Source organism: Hyperoodon ampullatus (genome assembly GCF_949752795.1).
Source record: "Hyperoodon ampullatus genome assembly, chromosome: 2".
NCBI lineage: Eukaryota > Metazoa > Chordata > Mammalia > Artiodactyla > Ziphiidae > Hyperoodon > Hyperoodon ampullatus.
In genome coordinates, this window is record NC_136915.1 from 98103171 (window position 1) to 98120224 (window position 17054).

Consider the following 17054-nt stretch of genomic DNA (forward strand, 5'->3'; position numbering starts at 1 on the left):
ACGGTTGGCTGGTGGTTGGTCAAGACCAGCACCGAGCCAGCCTCCCGCTGCTTGGATCTTGGCTGGCTCCACGGTCCGCAAAGGCAGAGGCAGAGAGGAATCTCCCCACCCTGGGTTTTCTCTGATCCTGGTGCTTGTCCCCAGCAGTGCTTCGGGGTCCCTGGCTGGTACACATTGGATTCCTGGGCCCTGGTCTGAAAGTTCACCTTTCCCCACAGACGGCCTCCAGGCTTCAGGGAACTAGTGCGTGCAGGGTGGGAGGGTTGTTCTGAGTCGCTGCTGCCACCTTCCCTTTAAAGGCACGGCGAGAGCACAGGAGTGAGGACACCTGGGTGCTGATAGCTGTGTGACATGAGCCATGCCCTGTCCCACCCTGGGGCATAGCTGTCCAGCTCACTTCCCGGGCCAGGCTGTGAATCTGAGATGATAAGAAGAGGTGACGTTTGTGAGCGCTTGGTGGGGGCCGGTCCCCTTCTGAGACCTGTACAACCTGTCTTCCTCATGACATTGCAGAATGAGCACTGCTGTCCTCCCTGACGCTGAGGAAACGAGCTCAGTAAGGTGAAGAAGCTTCCCAGGCTGGCAGTTGGTAAGGAGCGAAGCTGAGATTCGAACCCAGGCAGTTCGGCTTCGGAGCAGAATCACCCCATACTGTACCCATAGACTGTGTAAAACATGTTTTTAAATGGTTTCAAACTATTCCAAATATGAGCTATAGTTTGAGTAATAATACTGCTAGACTTTACTATGAGGCCATGTTTTTTTTTTTTTGCGGTATGTGGGCCTCTCACTGTTGTGGCCTCTCCCATTGCGGAGCACAGGCTCCGGACGCACAGGCCAGCGGCCATGGCTTACGGGCCCAGCCGCTCCGCAGCATGTGGGATCTTCCCAGATCGGGGCACGAACCCATTTCCCCTGCATCGGCAGGCGGACTCTCAACCACTGCACCACCAGGGAAGCCTGAGGCCATGTTTTTATCAGTAATAACCTTACTGATCTTTGGGCCCAGGATCTGACGCCGCATGGCCTTTACCTGCTTCCCTTTGACCCTGGGGCAGGTGAGTGGGCCTGGGCTTCACAGGGTGCTGTGCCACCAGCCTCAGGGTGCTGTCACTTCTCGCAAACAGAAAAAGACATCTCTGAGCTGGTGGTGTTGCAAAATGCTCTCCACCCTCCACCCCACTCCCCCGCCCGCAAACTCATTTTGGCTTTTCCTGAGGAGAAACAGGGCATTTATGTAACAAAATAAAAATAGGGGGACTTACATATTTTTAAATGAATAAAGGCAAACAACACCAGGCTTCCAGGTAGCAGCCTCTGTCATTTGGGTCCTTCCTGGTGCCAGGCCCTGCACTAGGCACTTTGTATGCATCTGCTCATGGAATCCTCACGCAGCCCTGCCTGGGAGGCAGGAACTGTCATCAGATAGAACATTTTCACCCAAGAGGGAGCCTGATGCTCGCATAATTCAAGTGAGGTGGCTGCCCCCTCACTCGGCACCAGCTGATGTCTTTTTTTTTTTTTTTTTGCCATTGTTTCCTTTTTTTTTTTTTTAACATCTTTATTGGCGTATAATTGCTTTACAATGGTGTGTTAGTTTCTGCTTTATAACAAAGTGAATCAGTTATACATATACATATGTTCCCATATCTCTTCCCTCTTGCGTCTCCCTCCCACCCTCCCTATCCCACCCTTCTAGGTGGTCACAAAGCACCGAGCTGATCTCCCTGTGCTATGAGGCTGCTTCCCACTAGCTAGCTATTTTACATTTGGTAGTGTATATATGTCCATGCCACTCTCTCACTTTGTCACAGCTTACCCTTCCCCCTCCCCGTGTCCTCAAGTCCATGCTCTAGTAGGTCTGTGTTTTTATTCCTATCTTACACCTAGGTTCTTCATGACCTTTTTTTTTTTCTTAGATTCCATATATATGTGTTAGCATATGGTATTTGTTTTTTTCTTTCTGACTTACTTCATTCTGTAGGACAGACTCTAGGTCCATCCACCTCACTACAAATAACTCAGCTTCGTTTCTTTTTATGTCTGAGTAATATTCCATTGTATATATGTGCCACATCTTTTTTTTTTTTTTTTTTTTTTAAAGCTTGTCTGTACTGGCTAACATTTTTAGAGGATTTTTTTTTTTAAGAAGATGTTGGGGATAGGAGTTTATTAATTTACTTATTTATTTTTGCCGTGTTGGGTCTTCGTTTCTGTACGAGGGCTTTCTCTAGTCGTGGCAAGTGGGGGCCACTCTTCATCGTGGTGCACGGGCCTCTCACTATCGCGGCCTCTCTCATTGCGGAGCACAGGCTCCAGACGCGCAGGCTCAGTAGTTGTGGCTCACGGGCCTAGTTGCTCCGCGGCATGTGGGATCCTCCCAGACCAGGGCTCGAACCCATGTCCCCTGCATTAGCAGGCAGATTCTCAACCACTGCGCCACCAGGGAAGCCCATGTGCCACATCTTCTTTATCCATTCTTCTGTTGATGGACACTTAGGTTGCTTCCATGTCCTGGCTATTGTAAATAGAGCTGCAATGAACATTTTGGTACATGACTCTTTTTGAATTATGGTTTTCTCAGGGTATATGCCCAGTAGTGGGATTGCTGAGTCATATGGTAGTTCTATTTTTAGTTTTTTAAGGAACCTCCATACTGTTCTCCATAGTGGCTGTATCAATTTACATTCCCACCAACAGTGCAAGAGTGTTCCCCTTTCTCCACACCCTCTCCAGCATTTATTGTTTCTAGATTTTTTTGATGATGGCCATTCTGACTGGTGTGAGATATCTCATTGTAGTTTTGATTTGCATTTCTCTAATGATTAATGATGTTTAGCATTCTTTCATGTGTTTGTTGGCAATCTGTATATCTTCTTTAGAGAAATGTCTATTTAGGTCTTCTGCCCATTTTTGGATTGGCTTGTTTGTTTTTTTGATATTGAGCTGCATGAGCTGCTTATAAATTTTGGAGATTAATCCTTTGTCAGTTGCTTCATTTGCAAATATTTTCTCCCATTCTGAGGGTTGTCTTTTCATCTTTTTAATGGTTTCCTTTGATGTGCAAAAGCTTTTAAGTTTCATTAGGTCCCATTTGTTTATTTTTGTTTTTGTTTCCATTTCTCTAGGAGGTGGGTCAAAAAGGATCTTGCTGTGATTTATGTCATAGAGTGTTCTTCCTATGTTTTCCTCTAAGAGTTTGATAGTGTCTGGCCTTACATTTAGGTCTTTAATCCATTTTGAGTTTATTTTTGTGTGTGCTGTTAGGGAGTGTTCTAATTTCATACTTTTACATGTAACTGTCCAGTTTTCCTAGCACCACTTATTGAAGAGACTGTCTTTACAGTTGGTGGGGTGGAGGCGTCCAGGGTGGAGGGCAGGGGCTTTGAAGTCAGAAAGGCACTTCATTCATTCACTCACACACTTAACATACATCTCCTGATGTATATGCCTCTGCTCAGATGTCCCTTCCTCAGAGACGCCTTTCCAGACCATAAAATAGCAGCCCTCCAGCTCGCAAGCCACCCCACTCTCTACCCCATGTTATTGTCTTTATAGCAAAAATCACCACTGGCTATTTTATCTGTTTATTTCTTTCTCTAGTATCTGGCCTTTCTACTAGAAATATAACCTCCACAAGAGGAAACCCTTGGCTTATTTTGTTTGCTGTTGTATCCCTCACACCTGGAACAGAGCCTGCTACAGAGAAGGCACTCAGTTAATGTATGTCAAGTCAATGAATGAGTGAGTGAATGAACGAATGAATGAAATGGGCCCTCAAACCCGGTCCTCTCTGACTTCAAAGCCCCTGCCCTTTACCATGAGAGACGACTGTCTTCTTCCAGTGTTCCACCCGCCTTGCTGAGTCTGACCCAGTGGCTTTGGGCAATTCACTTCCTCTCTCTGGGCCTCAGTTGCCTCATATATAAAATGAGAATGTTGCTAGGATCCCTCAAACTTTACTATTCCAAATGTTGGACTCTGCTGTCACATGAGCATATTCACTGGGCACTGACGGTTCTAGTCATGATTGAAACCCAGCCCAGTGTCTCAGCTTGCAAGTTTGCACCAGCACTTTGCTTCCTGCAAACCCAATGGCCTAGGAGGACCTCGGGCCCCCGTCTTGCAGTGCAGGATGTTCGTGCACATCAGTGATGTCTTGGGAAGGAGGAAGAAGCTCATATTGAGCTGATGCCTATGGTTTCTGTGATGCTGCTGTGGGTATCCTTCTCTGGATTTACCAGAAGGTGTTCATTTTGTCCTTGAGCCCACTTAGTTTAAAATGATGCCTTCCTCCCCTCTGCCCTCCTTCTCATGCTGGTGACCAGAGCTGCCACTCACTAATCTATTTATGGGGAAGTTAGAGAATTTATGTTCTCTAATTGGTCAGCCTCAAGATAAATTCTGCAGACTTGCAGGAATCCCCCCCGGTTTTCTCCAGTTGTGGCAAGATGAACAGTACGTCATATCTAACGCACAGCAGAGTGTTCTGATCAAATCCTGCTGCAGGCTGAGTACCTGCAGAGAGGCTCTGGGCTAAGGTACCTGAGTGATTGTGGTTGCAGGAGGGACCCACCCTCACCCTTCTCCCCATCTCTAGTTTTTAATAAAACTCTTGACGTAAGCTGAGGAGAGATGGGGTAGCTAGACAAGCAACCGCTGCATGTGCCTTAGGTTTTGTTCTCCATTTGAGAGCCTGGGGACAGGGACCTACTGACTGGGGAGGGGGAGGGGCTTGTCCTGGCAGCCCAGGCAAGAACACAGGCCTCCCCCTTGCACAACTCCTGGGGGCACCATCGGCTTCTGTAGCACAGGCACCGTAGCAGCCCTGCGGGAGGCTGAGGGCTGGAGGGGCCACAGACACAGAGTCCCACCTTGGAGCACCCTCCAGGACATGATGGAGTGTTCAGCTGACCCACTCTAAAGTTGAGTCCCAGCAGAGAGCTACATTTCTTGTAGGGAATTCTGAGGTCTTTCAGGCAGGCTGGCTCTGTCCCAGTCACTCCAAAGCCCAAGACCCTGGCTGTGCCTGAGGTGGAAGGGGACAGTCCCTAAAGAATCACTGTCCCCCTTAGATGAGGAGAGCAGGGAAGTGTCACCTGCTTGTGTGGTCCAAGGCCTGGCCTGGGGAGGGCTGGCTAACCCCGCAGACCAGGGTGGACAGTTGTCCCCATCTGCCAGGCCTCCTAGCTTCATTACATGTGTAACGGGATCTGGCCAGCCAGGTCTCCTTGAAGGTCCTTGTGGCTGGAATCAGCCAGGAGGTCTGGGTCAAGCCCAGCAGGAGGGGCTTCCCTGCACGCTTCGGCTACACAGGGACCTTGCCCAAGAATTCAGGTGGCACGTGCGAGGAGAACAGAGGCAGCTCCTTCCCTTAGTAATGGCAGAGCCGGATAATTTACATCCCTAGAAAGATGCAGGGCAACTGCAGGCCGGGGTGTATGTGGTTTAATTTTAAATCCTCCATCCTTCCCTTAATGAGGAGGTGCTTCAAAACAAGCAGAATGTTGGGATCCTTCAAAGGACTCATTTCCTTGGTGCTTTATTTGTTTAAGGGAAAGCATGATACACGATGGGGAATTGCAGGAGTAGGGAGGGTTTTGCCTCCCCCGCCCATGTTGTGCAGACATTATCTGCTGTAAAACTGTCACTGAAGGATGGAGAACTGGCTCTTGGCTGTGGTGGCCTTCAGATAATATCACTGCTGAGTGATGACCCAGGATTTGTTGGCACTGAGCAAACATCTCTAGGGCTCTGCTGCCAGAATCCTTAGCTGATCCTGGCCGGTGCTCCTGCCTGGGATGCTGGTGTCCAGGGGCTCCATGGTAAGAGCTCTAGCCACTTTTCCCCCAAGCATTAAAGTCCCTCTGAATCCCCAAAGGTTTTGTAGAAATACAGAGAATGATTCAGTAGGTCGGGGTGGGCCTGAGAGTCTGTGTTTCTGACAAGTTCCCATGATGCCACTGGCCCCCAAACTGCATTTTGAATGCAGGCGCTGGCTTCCTGGGTCCCACCAGGTGGTTTGATTAAATAGAACACAAGAGGGCTAGGACTTGGCTATACCCTGTGCTGCCCTGGGCGGGAAAGGCCGTGGAGCCCTCCAGATGTTCTTGAACATTCTAGGATCTGTGGTTATGAAAGGGGTCAATGTTGTCATGGACGACCCTTTATTTGGGTTTGGTGTATGGTGTTGCTTCTTTCGTCCCATTAGGCTTGCCTTTCTGATGATGCTCAGATAAGAAGGCTAGTGGCGAAACTGAGTGTGCAGACCTCGAGCTCCTCAGCGGGCACCTCAATGGGGAGGAAATCGAGCTCGATGTTCAAGGCCACTGACCAGCTTCTGAGTGAATGACGGGGAGTTGATGAATTGATTGGGTTGTGTCCACTTGGGCTCCCCACCTCTCTGGTGTGGTCAGCTCATCCTCTCCTGCTCATCTGGTTTCAGAGGTCCCTGGATGAGAAGGAGCTGACAGCGGCCGAGTCCCACCTTCTCTGCGTGCTGGGGAGAAGGGCTGCTTCGCCCAGGTGGCCCAATGCCGAAGAACAGCAAGGTGACCCAGCGCGAGCACAGTAATGAGCATGTCACGGAGTCGGTGGCCGACCTGCTGGCCCTTGAGGAGCCTGTGGACTATAAGCAGAGCATCCTGAATGTGGCCGGAGAAGCAGGCAGCAAGCAGAAGGTGGCGGATGTGGAGGACCGGCCGGCCTGGAACAGCAAGCTGCAGTACATCTTGGCCCAGATCGGCTTCTCTGTGGGCCTTGGCAACATCTGGAGGTTCCCCTACCTGTGCCAGAAAAATGGAGGAGGTAAGAGGCAGCCCTGCTTGCCCTGGGGGTGCCCTGCAAATGGGCTGGGCTGAGGGGAGAAAAGAAACACCCCTTTGTGAGGCAGAACCAGAGCCCTCGTAGGATGGAGCTCAGAACTCCAGAGTGAGACTCCCCAGGAATAGCTAACAGCTAACAGCTCTCAAGAGGCTGCAGGCATGATGATAAGAATGTGGGCTCTGGCCCTAGACAGCCTGGGTTCAAATCCCAGTGCAGCCACTGAGACCCTGTGCAAGTTGCTTAATTTCTCTATGCCTTGCTGTTCTGCATTTGTAAAATGGGAATAATAGTAGTTCCTGCCTCACAGGATAGTTGGGAGAATTAAATGAGCTTTACACGTAGAATGCTTACCACTGTATCTGACACAGTAACTATTGGCCATTGTTACTAAATGCGTATAACTGCTGGGCACTGTTGTGAGCACTTCCTGGATATTAGGCTGAAATACATGAAACTGCTGATATGTGAGTGTCTTGGAACAGCTAAAGCACCAATTTCATATGGTTCAACCATCATATCCTCCCAAAAAGCCTATGTGAGGAAGAACTATTCTCATCCTCACTTTAGAAACTGCAAAACAGGCACAGAGAGGTTAGATCACTTGCTCAAGTCACACAGCTAGTGATAAAGTAAGGATTCAAACCTGGACAGCTTGGCCCCAGAGCCTGAGCACTTAATCAGTATACCCGCAGCCTCCCAGGTAGGAAGGGTCCTCACACTGCCCCCTGAGTTTCAATCCCCCCAGAGGATCCTGCCCGAGGTATCAAACCCCTTCTACTCAATACTTCTAGCTCCCAGGGAGGGTAGAAGCCCCCAAGCCTTATCCCCCAGCACCTGAATGCAGGCTAGAAAGTTCCAAAGGCAACTTGCTTTGAAACCAGGGGGAAACTAACCAAAAATAAGCAAGGCAAAAATGGACTGAAAAAAATGACGCTTCCAAGCTCAGACCTCTGGTCCTGGGAAAGTGATTTGAGTCAGAAGAGAGCTTTCATGCCCCTGAGTCCCTGTGCCCTAGGACTGCCACACTCCAGCCTGAAGGTGTGGCTGCCGCTTTGCAGGCATTTTAACCCTGCTGCCTCCCTCGCTGCCCCATGGGACTCTCCTCCCAGTGATGGAGCCCTATTCAGGGACCCTCCCTCCTCTCTGGGACACTCTCCCTGGTCCAGAAGGCAGAGTCTGGCTGGAGGCTTCCCCTCCTTTGCAGTTTCTAGTGAAGGGCAGGGAGTGAGAATGCCCACCTGACTTAGGCCAGAAACTTCCATCTTGCCACCAGGGCACAGTCTATTCCCCCCATGCTCTCCTTGCTTTGAAGGATCTTTTTTTTCTCCCCCAATAAATAACTGCCAATCAGAGCTTTCAGTCTGTATGGCATGGCCAGGCCCAGGTCACTGAGTTTATATAAGACCAGCCCAAAGCAAAGATACAAATGGAAGTGTGTGGTTCCCTTAAGTGCTGTGAGATGTTAAGAGCTCAGAGTACCCGAAACAACTTTGGAGGACACGTTGCATTTGGGGACTCCGGCTGGCAACCTCCAGCCTTGTCCTTTGTGGCCGAGATAATCAGTCTGCCTGAGCACTGATGCTGAATCACAGAGTCCTTCTCTCCACCACACATTCTGCCCGTACCCCCGCTCCCCTGGGCAGCGTTCTTGCCAAAGTCTGTTAGCTTTCAGTGTCACCAGACAGTTACCACGGCACCAGACATCACGAACAACTCCCGGAAGAAAAACGTTGTCGGGTCTCAGGACTCTGAGCTCCCCATCCCATGTTCCTACCTTCATTTTCCCATCCTTTCTGACTCCTGGAATCCCTCTTTATCTCTACCTTTAACTCTCCAATATTTTATTGTTTTTACAGTAAGTCATCTTAAATGTTTTTTGGAAGGAGGCAAATTATCACAGGAAGGAGATGGTTGGTCTGAGAGTCAAAACTCTGGTTTTGAGCCCTGGGTGATCCAGTCAAAATTACTTAATTTTGGATGGAAACTCTGGAACTCTGCCTAGCTCTGCCAGATGTTGACAGTTTATTCTGCATCCTCTCAGTTTGCTTTTTTTTTCTCTTTATTTTTATGAGAAGGAGGCAAATGGTCATCAGATGCGTAGTATGGGTAAGTCACTCATTTAATCCTCACAACAGCCCTGTGCAGTAGGTATACAGTTGAAGCATATGAAATGGCCATTTTCATAAGTCAAAAGTGATCAAATATCAGCAATTTCATATGATTCTACTTAATATTTTCATCCTCTTTACATAGATGGCAGAATAGTGGCACAGAGAGATCAAGCAATTTGCCCAAAGTCACACAGCTAGTAAGTGGCAGAGCCAGGATTCAGGCCCAGGAGGTCTGGCTCCGTGGTCTGGATCTTAACCCCTACTCAGTGTGCATCTCAACAGGCTGAGATCGAGATGGTCTTTCAAGGCCCAGGAATAACCTTGGGGTTTGCAAGAAGCGAGGCATGTATAGACATGTCACACAGCCTCCCGGGTTTTGTATTTCACCCGCAAGTCCTCAGGTCGGGCAACATGTGCAGGAAGATGTGTCCCTGTCCTTTCCTGCAGATCACTTCTCTCCTCTTCTGCGTCCCTGAGCCGGAGACCAAGAGACAGAACTAGGTTAAAAGACAGAGCCAGGGGTCCTTCAGGCCCTCCTCCTTTTAGGATCGTGATACAGCAGGTTGTTAGTGACAAGTGGAATTTACGTGTGCATGTGACCCTGTGCACCTGTGTATTTAATGTATTAGATGCTGTTATATGAGGTGTGGGAGGTTGCTCGCCTGGAAGCCTCTCCTGATTAGCTCTATGGGACTCACACCCCTCCCTCAGGACACATGTGCTCAGTTGGCTGTGCGTGATGTGTGTGCATGCACTGACATTGCTCGTGTGAACCTGAGGGTCCCGCAGCTCTCTTGGGATAGCATCTGTGCCTTCTGTTGCCCTGATATCCCCACTGCACACACCTGGTACAGAGTAGATAACAGCTGACTGTTGCCAAGTGCCGGGTCATGCGCCCCGGAGATGCCCGACCCCCTGGACTCACTGGCAGTTTGGGCACATGTTGGGGGGACAGGTGACCACAGAGTATGTCAGGAGGTGGCTGTGTCTGTCTCTGAGTCTAGCCTTGTGAGTGGAAGGCATTGACATACATCTGGATCCTCCTTTAGCGTTGCGGGCCAAGGGCTAGAAGGAGGTCTGGGCGGCCAGTGTGTGGTAGGTCGCACGTGTGAGCCAGACCATTCCTGGAGGAGCACAGGGACTGGTGACGGTTTGAGGATGATTAGAGATGTGGCCGACGCTGTAGGGCCTGGCTACCCACCCCCTTACCCTGCTGCTGTGCTTCAGACACCCTCCGACCTCCCTCCCTCCTCCCCAGGTGCCTACCTCGTGCCCTACCTGGTGCTACTGATCGTCATTGGGATCCCGCTCTTCTTCCTGGAGCTGGCTGTGGGCCAGAGGATCCGCCGTGGCAGCATTGGCGTGTGGCACTACGTGTGCCCCCGCCTGGGCGGCATCGGCTTCTCCAGCTGCATAGTGAGTTGGGGGCTGCTGGCGGGCACTAGCCAGGAGGCAGAGGGGCTGCTCTTGGGCACAGGGTTTACAGACCAGAGTCCTGGGCGGGGGTAAGGGCAGGGAGGGAGACCCTCATCATGAGAATTGCATCCGGCAGGTGTCTCAGGGCCACATACTTCCTAAACCGAAAGTTGGCACCACTCTCTGATGGTCTAATATTTGGGATTATTATGAAGGAGGAAAGGCCTGGGACATCTCCGCCAGAGTTCTCTGGGGACATGTGGACCATCCCAGATTCCCCTTTCTGCCCACCAGCCCACCAGCTCTCTGTGAGGGAGGCCTGTCCTTTTCCTGGGTTAAAGAGTATTTTATTTGGGTAAGTGGGTGGCACGAGGAGAGGCAGCCCTGGGGTATGGCGTCTCCTTGCCAGTTTGCTGTGCGCATGAGCGGACAGGAGAAGGACTCAGGAGCCTGGGGCTCACCCAGGAGGGGGTGAGGCTTTGGAACAATGGGAGACAGGGAGACCCCACTGGCCTGGATGGGGAACTCCATGAGAGCTCCAGGCTGATCCACAGGGCAACAGACGAGGCCCTGCTTAGCTCTCTAGGTGAGGAAACCGAGCCTCCCTTAAGGGCAAAGCCCACAGGTGCCCATGCTCACACCTGGGATAAAAACTGGAATCTGCTTCTGGAAGGGACTGAGGATCTGTCAGCCCCGGCAGCAGGGCCAGTCCAAACCTGCCTCACTCAGCGCCTGGGAGAGATCACCTCTACACAGGTTGACATGGCTGAATACAGCAACCTCTACTGGGGCTGGCCGGGTGTATATGCATGAGTGTGAGTCGTCTGCCCCTTGGACTAAAAGCATCCAAGTAAAGGTAGTGGGTGTCTCTCCTTCTGTATTCCACGTAAGGTGTGCTGTAGGAGTGTCTGCTTGTGCATACCCGGGCTTAGGTGAAATTAATAAAGCAAGGGGCTCTCAGCTCTCACACTGCCCAGCAGTGTCACTGATGCATCATATAGTTGGGCCCCTGGAGATAGAAGGGATCTCTTGACATCCAAAGTGGATGCAGCAAATCTCTGCATGTAAACGCATTGCTTTCAAAGAAACCCCTTGAACCCTCAGTCAGAATCCATGTGCTCCTATTTTAAATACAATTCTACCAAGGTTGGTTATCATGTTTCCAAGAACGAGAAGTGATGTCTTTCTAGAGGCAGACTGCTGACAGTACCAAAGAGAAAGTAGCATCCCGAGAGAAGGAAAGACATGGGAAACCAATAAGAAGCACTTACAAAACCTCAAAAAACGCAGCAGTCTGGGGCCATTTACTGTAGCGGCAGTAGCTGTACATGCCTCCATAGCCCTGGAGGGCAGCTCTGGAATTGTAATCCTGAGTCATCAGGAAATGATGGGGAAGTGCTTCAGGCATCTTAGAAGAATTTCAAACTGGAGAGGATTAACATTTTAAGAGTTTACTGCTTAAAGGAGAGAACTTTAATATCTGAAACATTCCTCTGTGGATTCCCCAAATAGCAGATGAGTGGAGGATTAGGAACAGGCCCTCAGCTGCCACTGTCCCGTCATCCCATCCCTCCTCCTCCTCCTCCAAGGCTGTGCATGGGGAGGGGGGTGGGGGTGGAGTTGCCTGTAGCCTCTGTGACCCCCATGGACCCCCGTCTGCAGGTCTGCCTCTTCGTTGGGCTGTACTATAATGTGATCATCGGGTGGAGCATCTTCTATTTCTTCAAGTCCTTCCAGTACCCGCTGCCCTGGAGTGAGTGCCCTGTCGCCAGGAATGGGACCGTGGCAGGCAAGTATGGTTCTTCTGAGGAAACCACGTGGGGATTCCAGCCAGCTCTGTCCCAGGAAGGAGCTGAAGGAGCCTAAGAGGCTAAGGCACAGATTTGGGATTTCATTGACTTGCTGTGCCACCTTGGATAAGCCACCTACCCTCTCTGATCCTCATTTCCCCTTCTGGTGATCTCTTGCCAGCCTGTCCCACAGAGTTCTTACAGGGATTGAATGAAATAGTGAGTGTAGATATAACTCTGGAGATTGTGACTTTTGTTTAGTTATGATTAACTACCCTATGTTACTCTAATACCATCCTATCTGGAAACAACCTTAATTTGCATGCCAGTCCCCTAAAGGGCTGGCTGACTTATCCCATCCACAGATGGGTAAACTGAGGCCCAGAAACAACTTTCCCATGGTCACACCACTGACTTAACCAAGGATCGAGGATGAGAATGCAGGTCTCCAGCTCCTCGCTCAGAACCCTTCCCAAGGAACTTGAGGCCAGTTCTGCCTAATCCTTCCTGCCCTCCATGGATGGATGTGGGCAGGGGGATGACATGAGTGGGAATTCAGTCAGATCAGTATATCCTGAAGCCTCCCAGGCCCCTTGGGAGCCCAGGAGTCCTCAGGGTCTGCCAGATCCTGGCTAACCCAGAACAATATCATTCTTCCCTGCTGCCCATGCTCAGCTGCCCTGGGTGGGGGTCAAGTGGAGGAGGTGGTCCCACAGGCCCCTCCACCGAGGGAGGCCCTGTGGCCTTTGCTGCCGTTTCAGTGGTGGAGCCAGAGTGTGAGAAGAGCTCGGCCACTACCTACTTCTGGTACCGAGAGGCATTGGACATCTCCAACTCCATCTCAGAGAGTGGGGGCCTCAACTGGAAGATGACCCTGTGCCTCCTCGTGGCCTGGAGCATCGTGGGCATGGCCGTCGTCAAGGGCATCCAGTCCTCGGGGAAGGTGAGCGGTGCGGGGGGAGCACCCACACTTACACGGGGGAGGGGGTGCCCCAGAAAAGTGTGGAAGGCAGGGGTGGAGAACTCTGGGTCGCCCCTGCAGGGTTCTTTGGGTGGGCTTGGCCTCTGGATGGCTCAGGATGAGGACACAGGCCCCTGAGGAGGTGATGAGAGCATCATAGCCACAGTATTGTTCCCTGTGGACAGCCCGCCAGGGATGGGCTTGTGGAAAATCACTGCCTTGACCCCAGCTGCCTCCGTGCTCACATAACTCTGGGTTGCTCCCGCAGACTTTAAAGGGAAGGAAAACCGGGAGTACTGAGCTAGGACATTCGGCTAGACCCTAGCCCTTCAGCTTCCCTAGCAAGAGCCCTAGAAGAGCCTGCTCAGCAATTTTTGGTGAAAACCAACAGCTCAGTGTATCTACAACTAATGAGCTCTGTGAACGGGTGGGTGCTGTGAGTGAAGGGGGCTTTGGGGGCCTCTGAGGGTGCAGACCAGCCAAGCCCCCCACACAGCTTCTCCCAGTAGGTCAGATTCCCTTCAAATAACGGCACTTTCTTCTTTGTCATGTGTCAGTATTCATGGACTGCCAGGGCTGGAAAAGATATTAGAGATCCTATAGCCCAATCCGCCCATTTTACAGACGAAGAAACTGAGGTTCCAGAGGAGGGGGGAAATATCTCACCTGAGATCAGGCAGCCAGTCAGCCCCAGGGCTGGAACTAGAATCCTGGCTGTCTGTCTGTCTGAGGCTCCAGGCTCTTTGGTGGATTTGATGAGCAGGGAAGCTAAGCCCTGGAAAGGTAGCATGGTCTCAGCCACCACTTCTTCTGTCTCCAAAGGCCAAAATAGTAGCTGGCACTTTGTGGCACTGATCAGGCACTGCCACATGTATGAGTGCAGTTTGGGCCACAACAATCTTAGGAGTTAGGAGTTATTTTACCCACTTTATAGAAGAGGAAATGGAGGCACCCCGAAGTTAAATAAATAGCTCAGGGTCATGTGGTTGGAAAATGGTAGTCAGGATCAGAACTCAGGTGGTCTAGCTCTGGACATGCGTGCTTTTAACCTTTACACCATTCTCCCTGAGCAGCCTTCTTGGTTTGTTTCAGTGCAGCAAACTTTTTGTAAGCATCTCCTTTGTGGGAGGCTCTGTGCCAGGCCCATGGAGATATAGAAATGTTCAAGAAATGCATGTGCTAGAAAGTAGCATTTAATTTATAATCACAAGAGGCAGGACCTTCTTCTGATGCTTTTGCTTGGGAGTCGTGCCTATAACCTCCTGGATGCCTTCTGTCAAAGGAGCTCTAAGGACAGGGGAGATCCTTAGGGGGTCCACTGGAGTCAGGGACAGAAAAGCAGGCATGAGATATGAAAAAATGAAGAGGGGAGAGAAAAGGGTTCCTCGCCCCCTTAGCGGCCCTTGGGGGCGCGGAGGCTGCGAGCCCAGCCCCACCAGCCCTTGAAAGGAGAAAACAAGCCTCAGGCACAGCCATGCTGACTCCAGCTTGTCTGTGTGGCTGCTTCTGCCTTGGCTCGATGCCAAACGTGCAGTGGGTTTGGCCCCGTGCCCAGGGGTCCTGGGGCTCTGCTTTCTGCTGCCATCAGAGGAGGCGCGTGTACCCCAGCTGCAAGCAGGGAGGCGGATGCCAGCTGCAGGAGGGGCTCTGGCCCACAGTGGGTCCCTGTCCTCTCTGCAGGTGATGTATTTCAGCTCCCTCTTTCCCTACGTGGTGCTGGCCTGCTTCCTGGTCCGGGGGCTGCTGCTGCGGGGGGCCGTCGACGGCATCCTACACATGTTCACTCCCAAGGTAAGGGTTTCAGGCTCCCCAGGAACATGGGCAGCTCTTCTGGGCCTTGTCTGCTTCACGCGGTTTAACACTGCCTGAGGACGTGCTGTGTGGCGGGCACTGTGGTGGGCGCCAGAGGGAGGCACCAGGGAAGCGGGCGTGGGCCCTGCCCCCGTGGTCCCAAGGAGAGGGACAGGGCAGGGACACCACATCAGTATGGGTGAAATCAGAAGAAGCTTCAAGGAGGAGATGATATCTGAAACGAGCCTCAGGGAGCAGATAGGGTTTCAGTGGGCGGCAGTAGGACGTTGCAGTCAAAGGAACTGTATGAGCAAGAGTGTGGAAAAGCACTGGGTGTGCTTGGGGCCATGGTGTGAAGTCAGTTTGGGCTCGGGTGTGGGGGTCAGGGCGCGTTTCATTGAGTGGATCTGTGACTGCAGGAACCAAGGAGATGCCTAAGAGAAGAAAGCTCCCTGGGAATCCCAACTTGTACCCCAATCAGGGGAATGAGGTTACTATCTTATTAAAGATAAAAGACCACGTGGATAGAGATTTTACCCTTACCAAAGCTATCCACATCTCTCCTAGTAGCCCAGTGAGGGATGAGCAGGACCATGGTGCATGGAGTCCTGAAGGTGGACACCTATACTCCTTAGGAAAATGGAAACAGCCAGTTCCCTAAGCGTGGCCTCTGCCCACCAGGTGGCCCTGCCTCTCTGTTGCCCTCCAGACCACTGGGCACAGCTGGGGTGAGCCAGTCCACTGAGGAATAAGAGAATTTCAGATGCAGAAACGGCATGCCCTTCAATGTAACCCTAAGCAAAGTACATTAGTCGCCCCAGCAGGCAGGCTGGGAAGTCCACCTCCAAATGCCAGATGATCAGTAAGCAACATCAGGGGCCTAGTGAGGCTCCAGTCCACAGGCACAGGGTCAGAACCCTGCCAGGCCAGCTTAAGGCCCTCAACACTGTCCCTCAGTAGTGCCATCTCACTCATGTGTGCGTGCGCACACACACACCCATATGCACATACACACACGCATTAATGCTTACACAGAAAGTTCATACAAATGGCACAGGGAGAAGAATCCAGATCTAGTGGGGTTTGAAATCCCCGTTCCCTCCCAATTCCCTTGCTCCGCAGCTGCAAACAGCTCCTGATGTTTGGGGGTGGGGGAGGTGGGTAGCAATGGGCAGGGCACAGACCCCTCCATATCCACTGGACAGAGCATAATGGGCCCTCAGCGTTCTTGGATGTAACATCCGAGGTTTCTACGTGAACAAGCACGGAGGTCCGCTCTATGCGGCACTTAGTGAATCTCCCGAGGCATGAGTGTGACTACCGAGCCATTTGGCTGGGGCAGGGTTGTTGTGAACATGTGATGTCTGACAAAGAAGAGAAAAATGCAAACCTGGTTTCTTTGGGGGAAAACAGCCGTGAGATGAAAGTCGATGGTTTTTATGAATGAATTTAACTATTTCTAGAACCGTGATCAGTCTAATGTGTTCACTTGAGTCTTTCTGTTATACTTTATTGAGCTTTATGAGAAAATTATATACTCTGGAGATGTTGATAAACATGGAGATTCACACAGGTCTCCAAATGGTCCCTTGGGTGGTGCTAAGAGAGCCTGGTACTTAACTCAGAAGCCAGTGGAACCAATTCATAAGATCAGTTGCCAGTCCCAGCACACACAATACTGTTCCCCTTCTGATTCAGACACTCTTTAAAACATTTTTTTAAGTGAAACATCTCAGACATATAAACACACATATAATAATATAATAAACATTCTTAAGAAATAAAATATTACAGGTGTCATAAAAGTGCCTGTGTAGCCGGCCCTCATCCCATTCTCTTCCCTTCCCTAAAATAACCACTATCTTGAATTTGGGGTTTAACCTGCTCATACATTTTTAAAATGTTGTAATACATATATGTGTATACTTAAACAAGATATAGCATTATGTGCGTACTTTTAATCTTTTTTGTATTATATGCAACCTTCTGCAACTTGCTTTTATTTTTGCTAAACACTCTTTTTTGAGATTTTAGCTATATTGATATATGGAGCTCTAGTGCATCGATTTTCATGGCTGTATTGTATTCCACTGTGGCACTAAACTAAAATTTATTTATTCATTCTCTAGTTGATGGTCATTTAAGTTGTGTCCAATTCTC

The 17054-nt window shown here is 50.6% G+C and overlaps 1 protein-coding gene across 2 annotated transcripts in view; it reads left to right on the forward strand.

The window, feature by feature from the left end:
• Positions 1-6533: 6533 nt before the first annotated feature.
• Positions 6534-17054, forward strand: part of SLC6A17 (solute carrier family 6 member 17) — a gene marked incomplete at both ends in the record, with an annotated part of 32446 nt that continues 21925 nt past the window's right edge. For both annotated transcript variants that reach the window (XM_079696363.1, XM_079696364.1), the window contains 5 exons: positions 6534-6807; positions 10195-10352; positions 12015-12141; positions 12904-13085; positions 14784-14894. In XM_079696363.1, coding sequence (XP_079552489.1) covers positions 6534-6807; positions 10195-10352; positions 12015-12141; positions 12904-13085; positions 14784-14894 — 852 coding nt within the window. The remainder of the gene's footprint in view (positions 6808-10194; positions 10353-12014; positions 12142-12903; positions 13086-14783; positions 14895-17054) is intronic.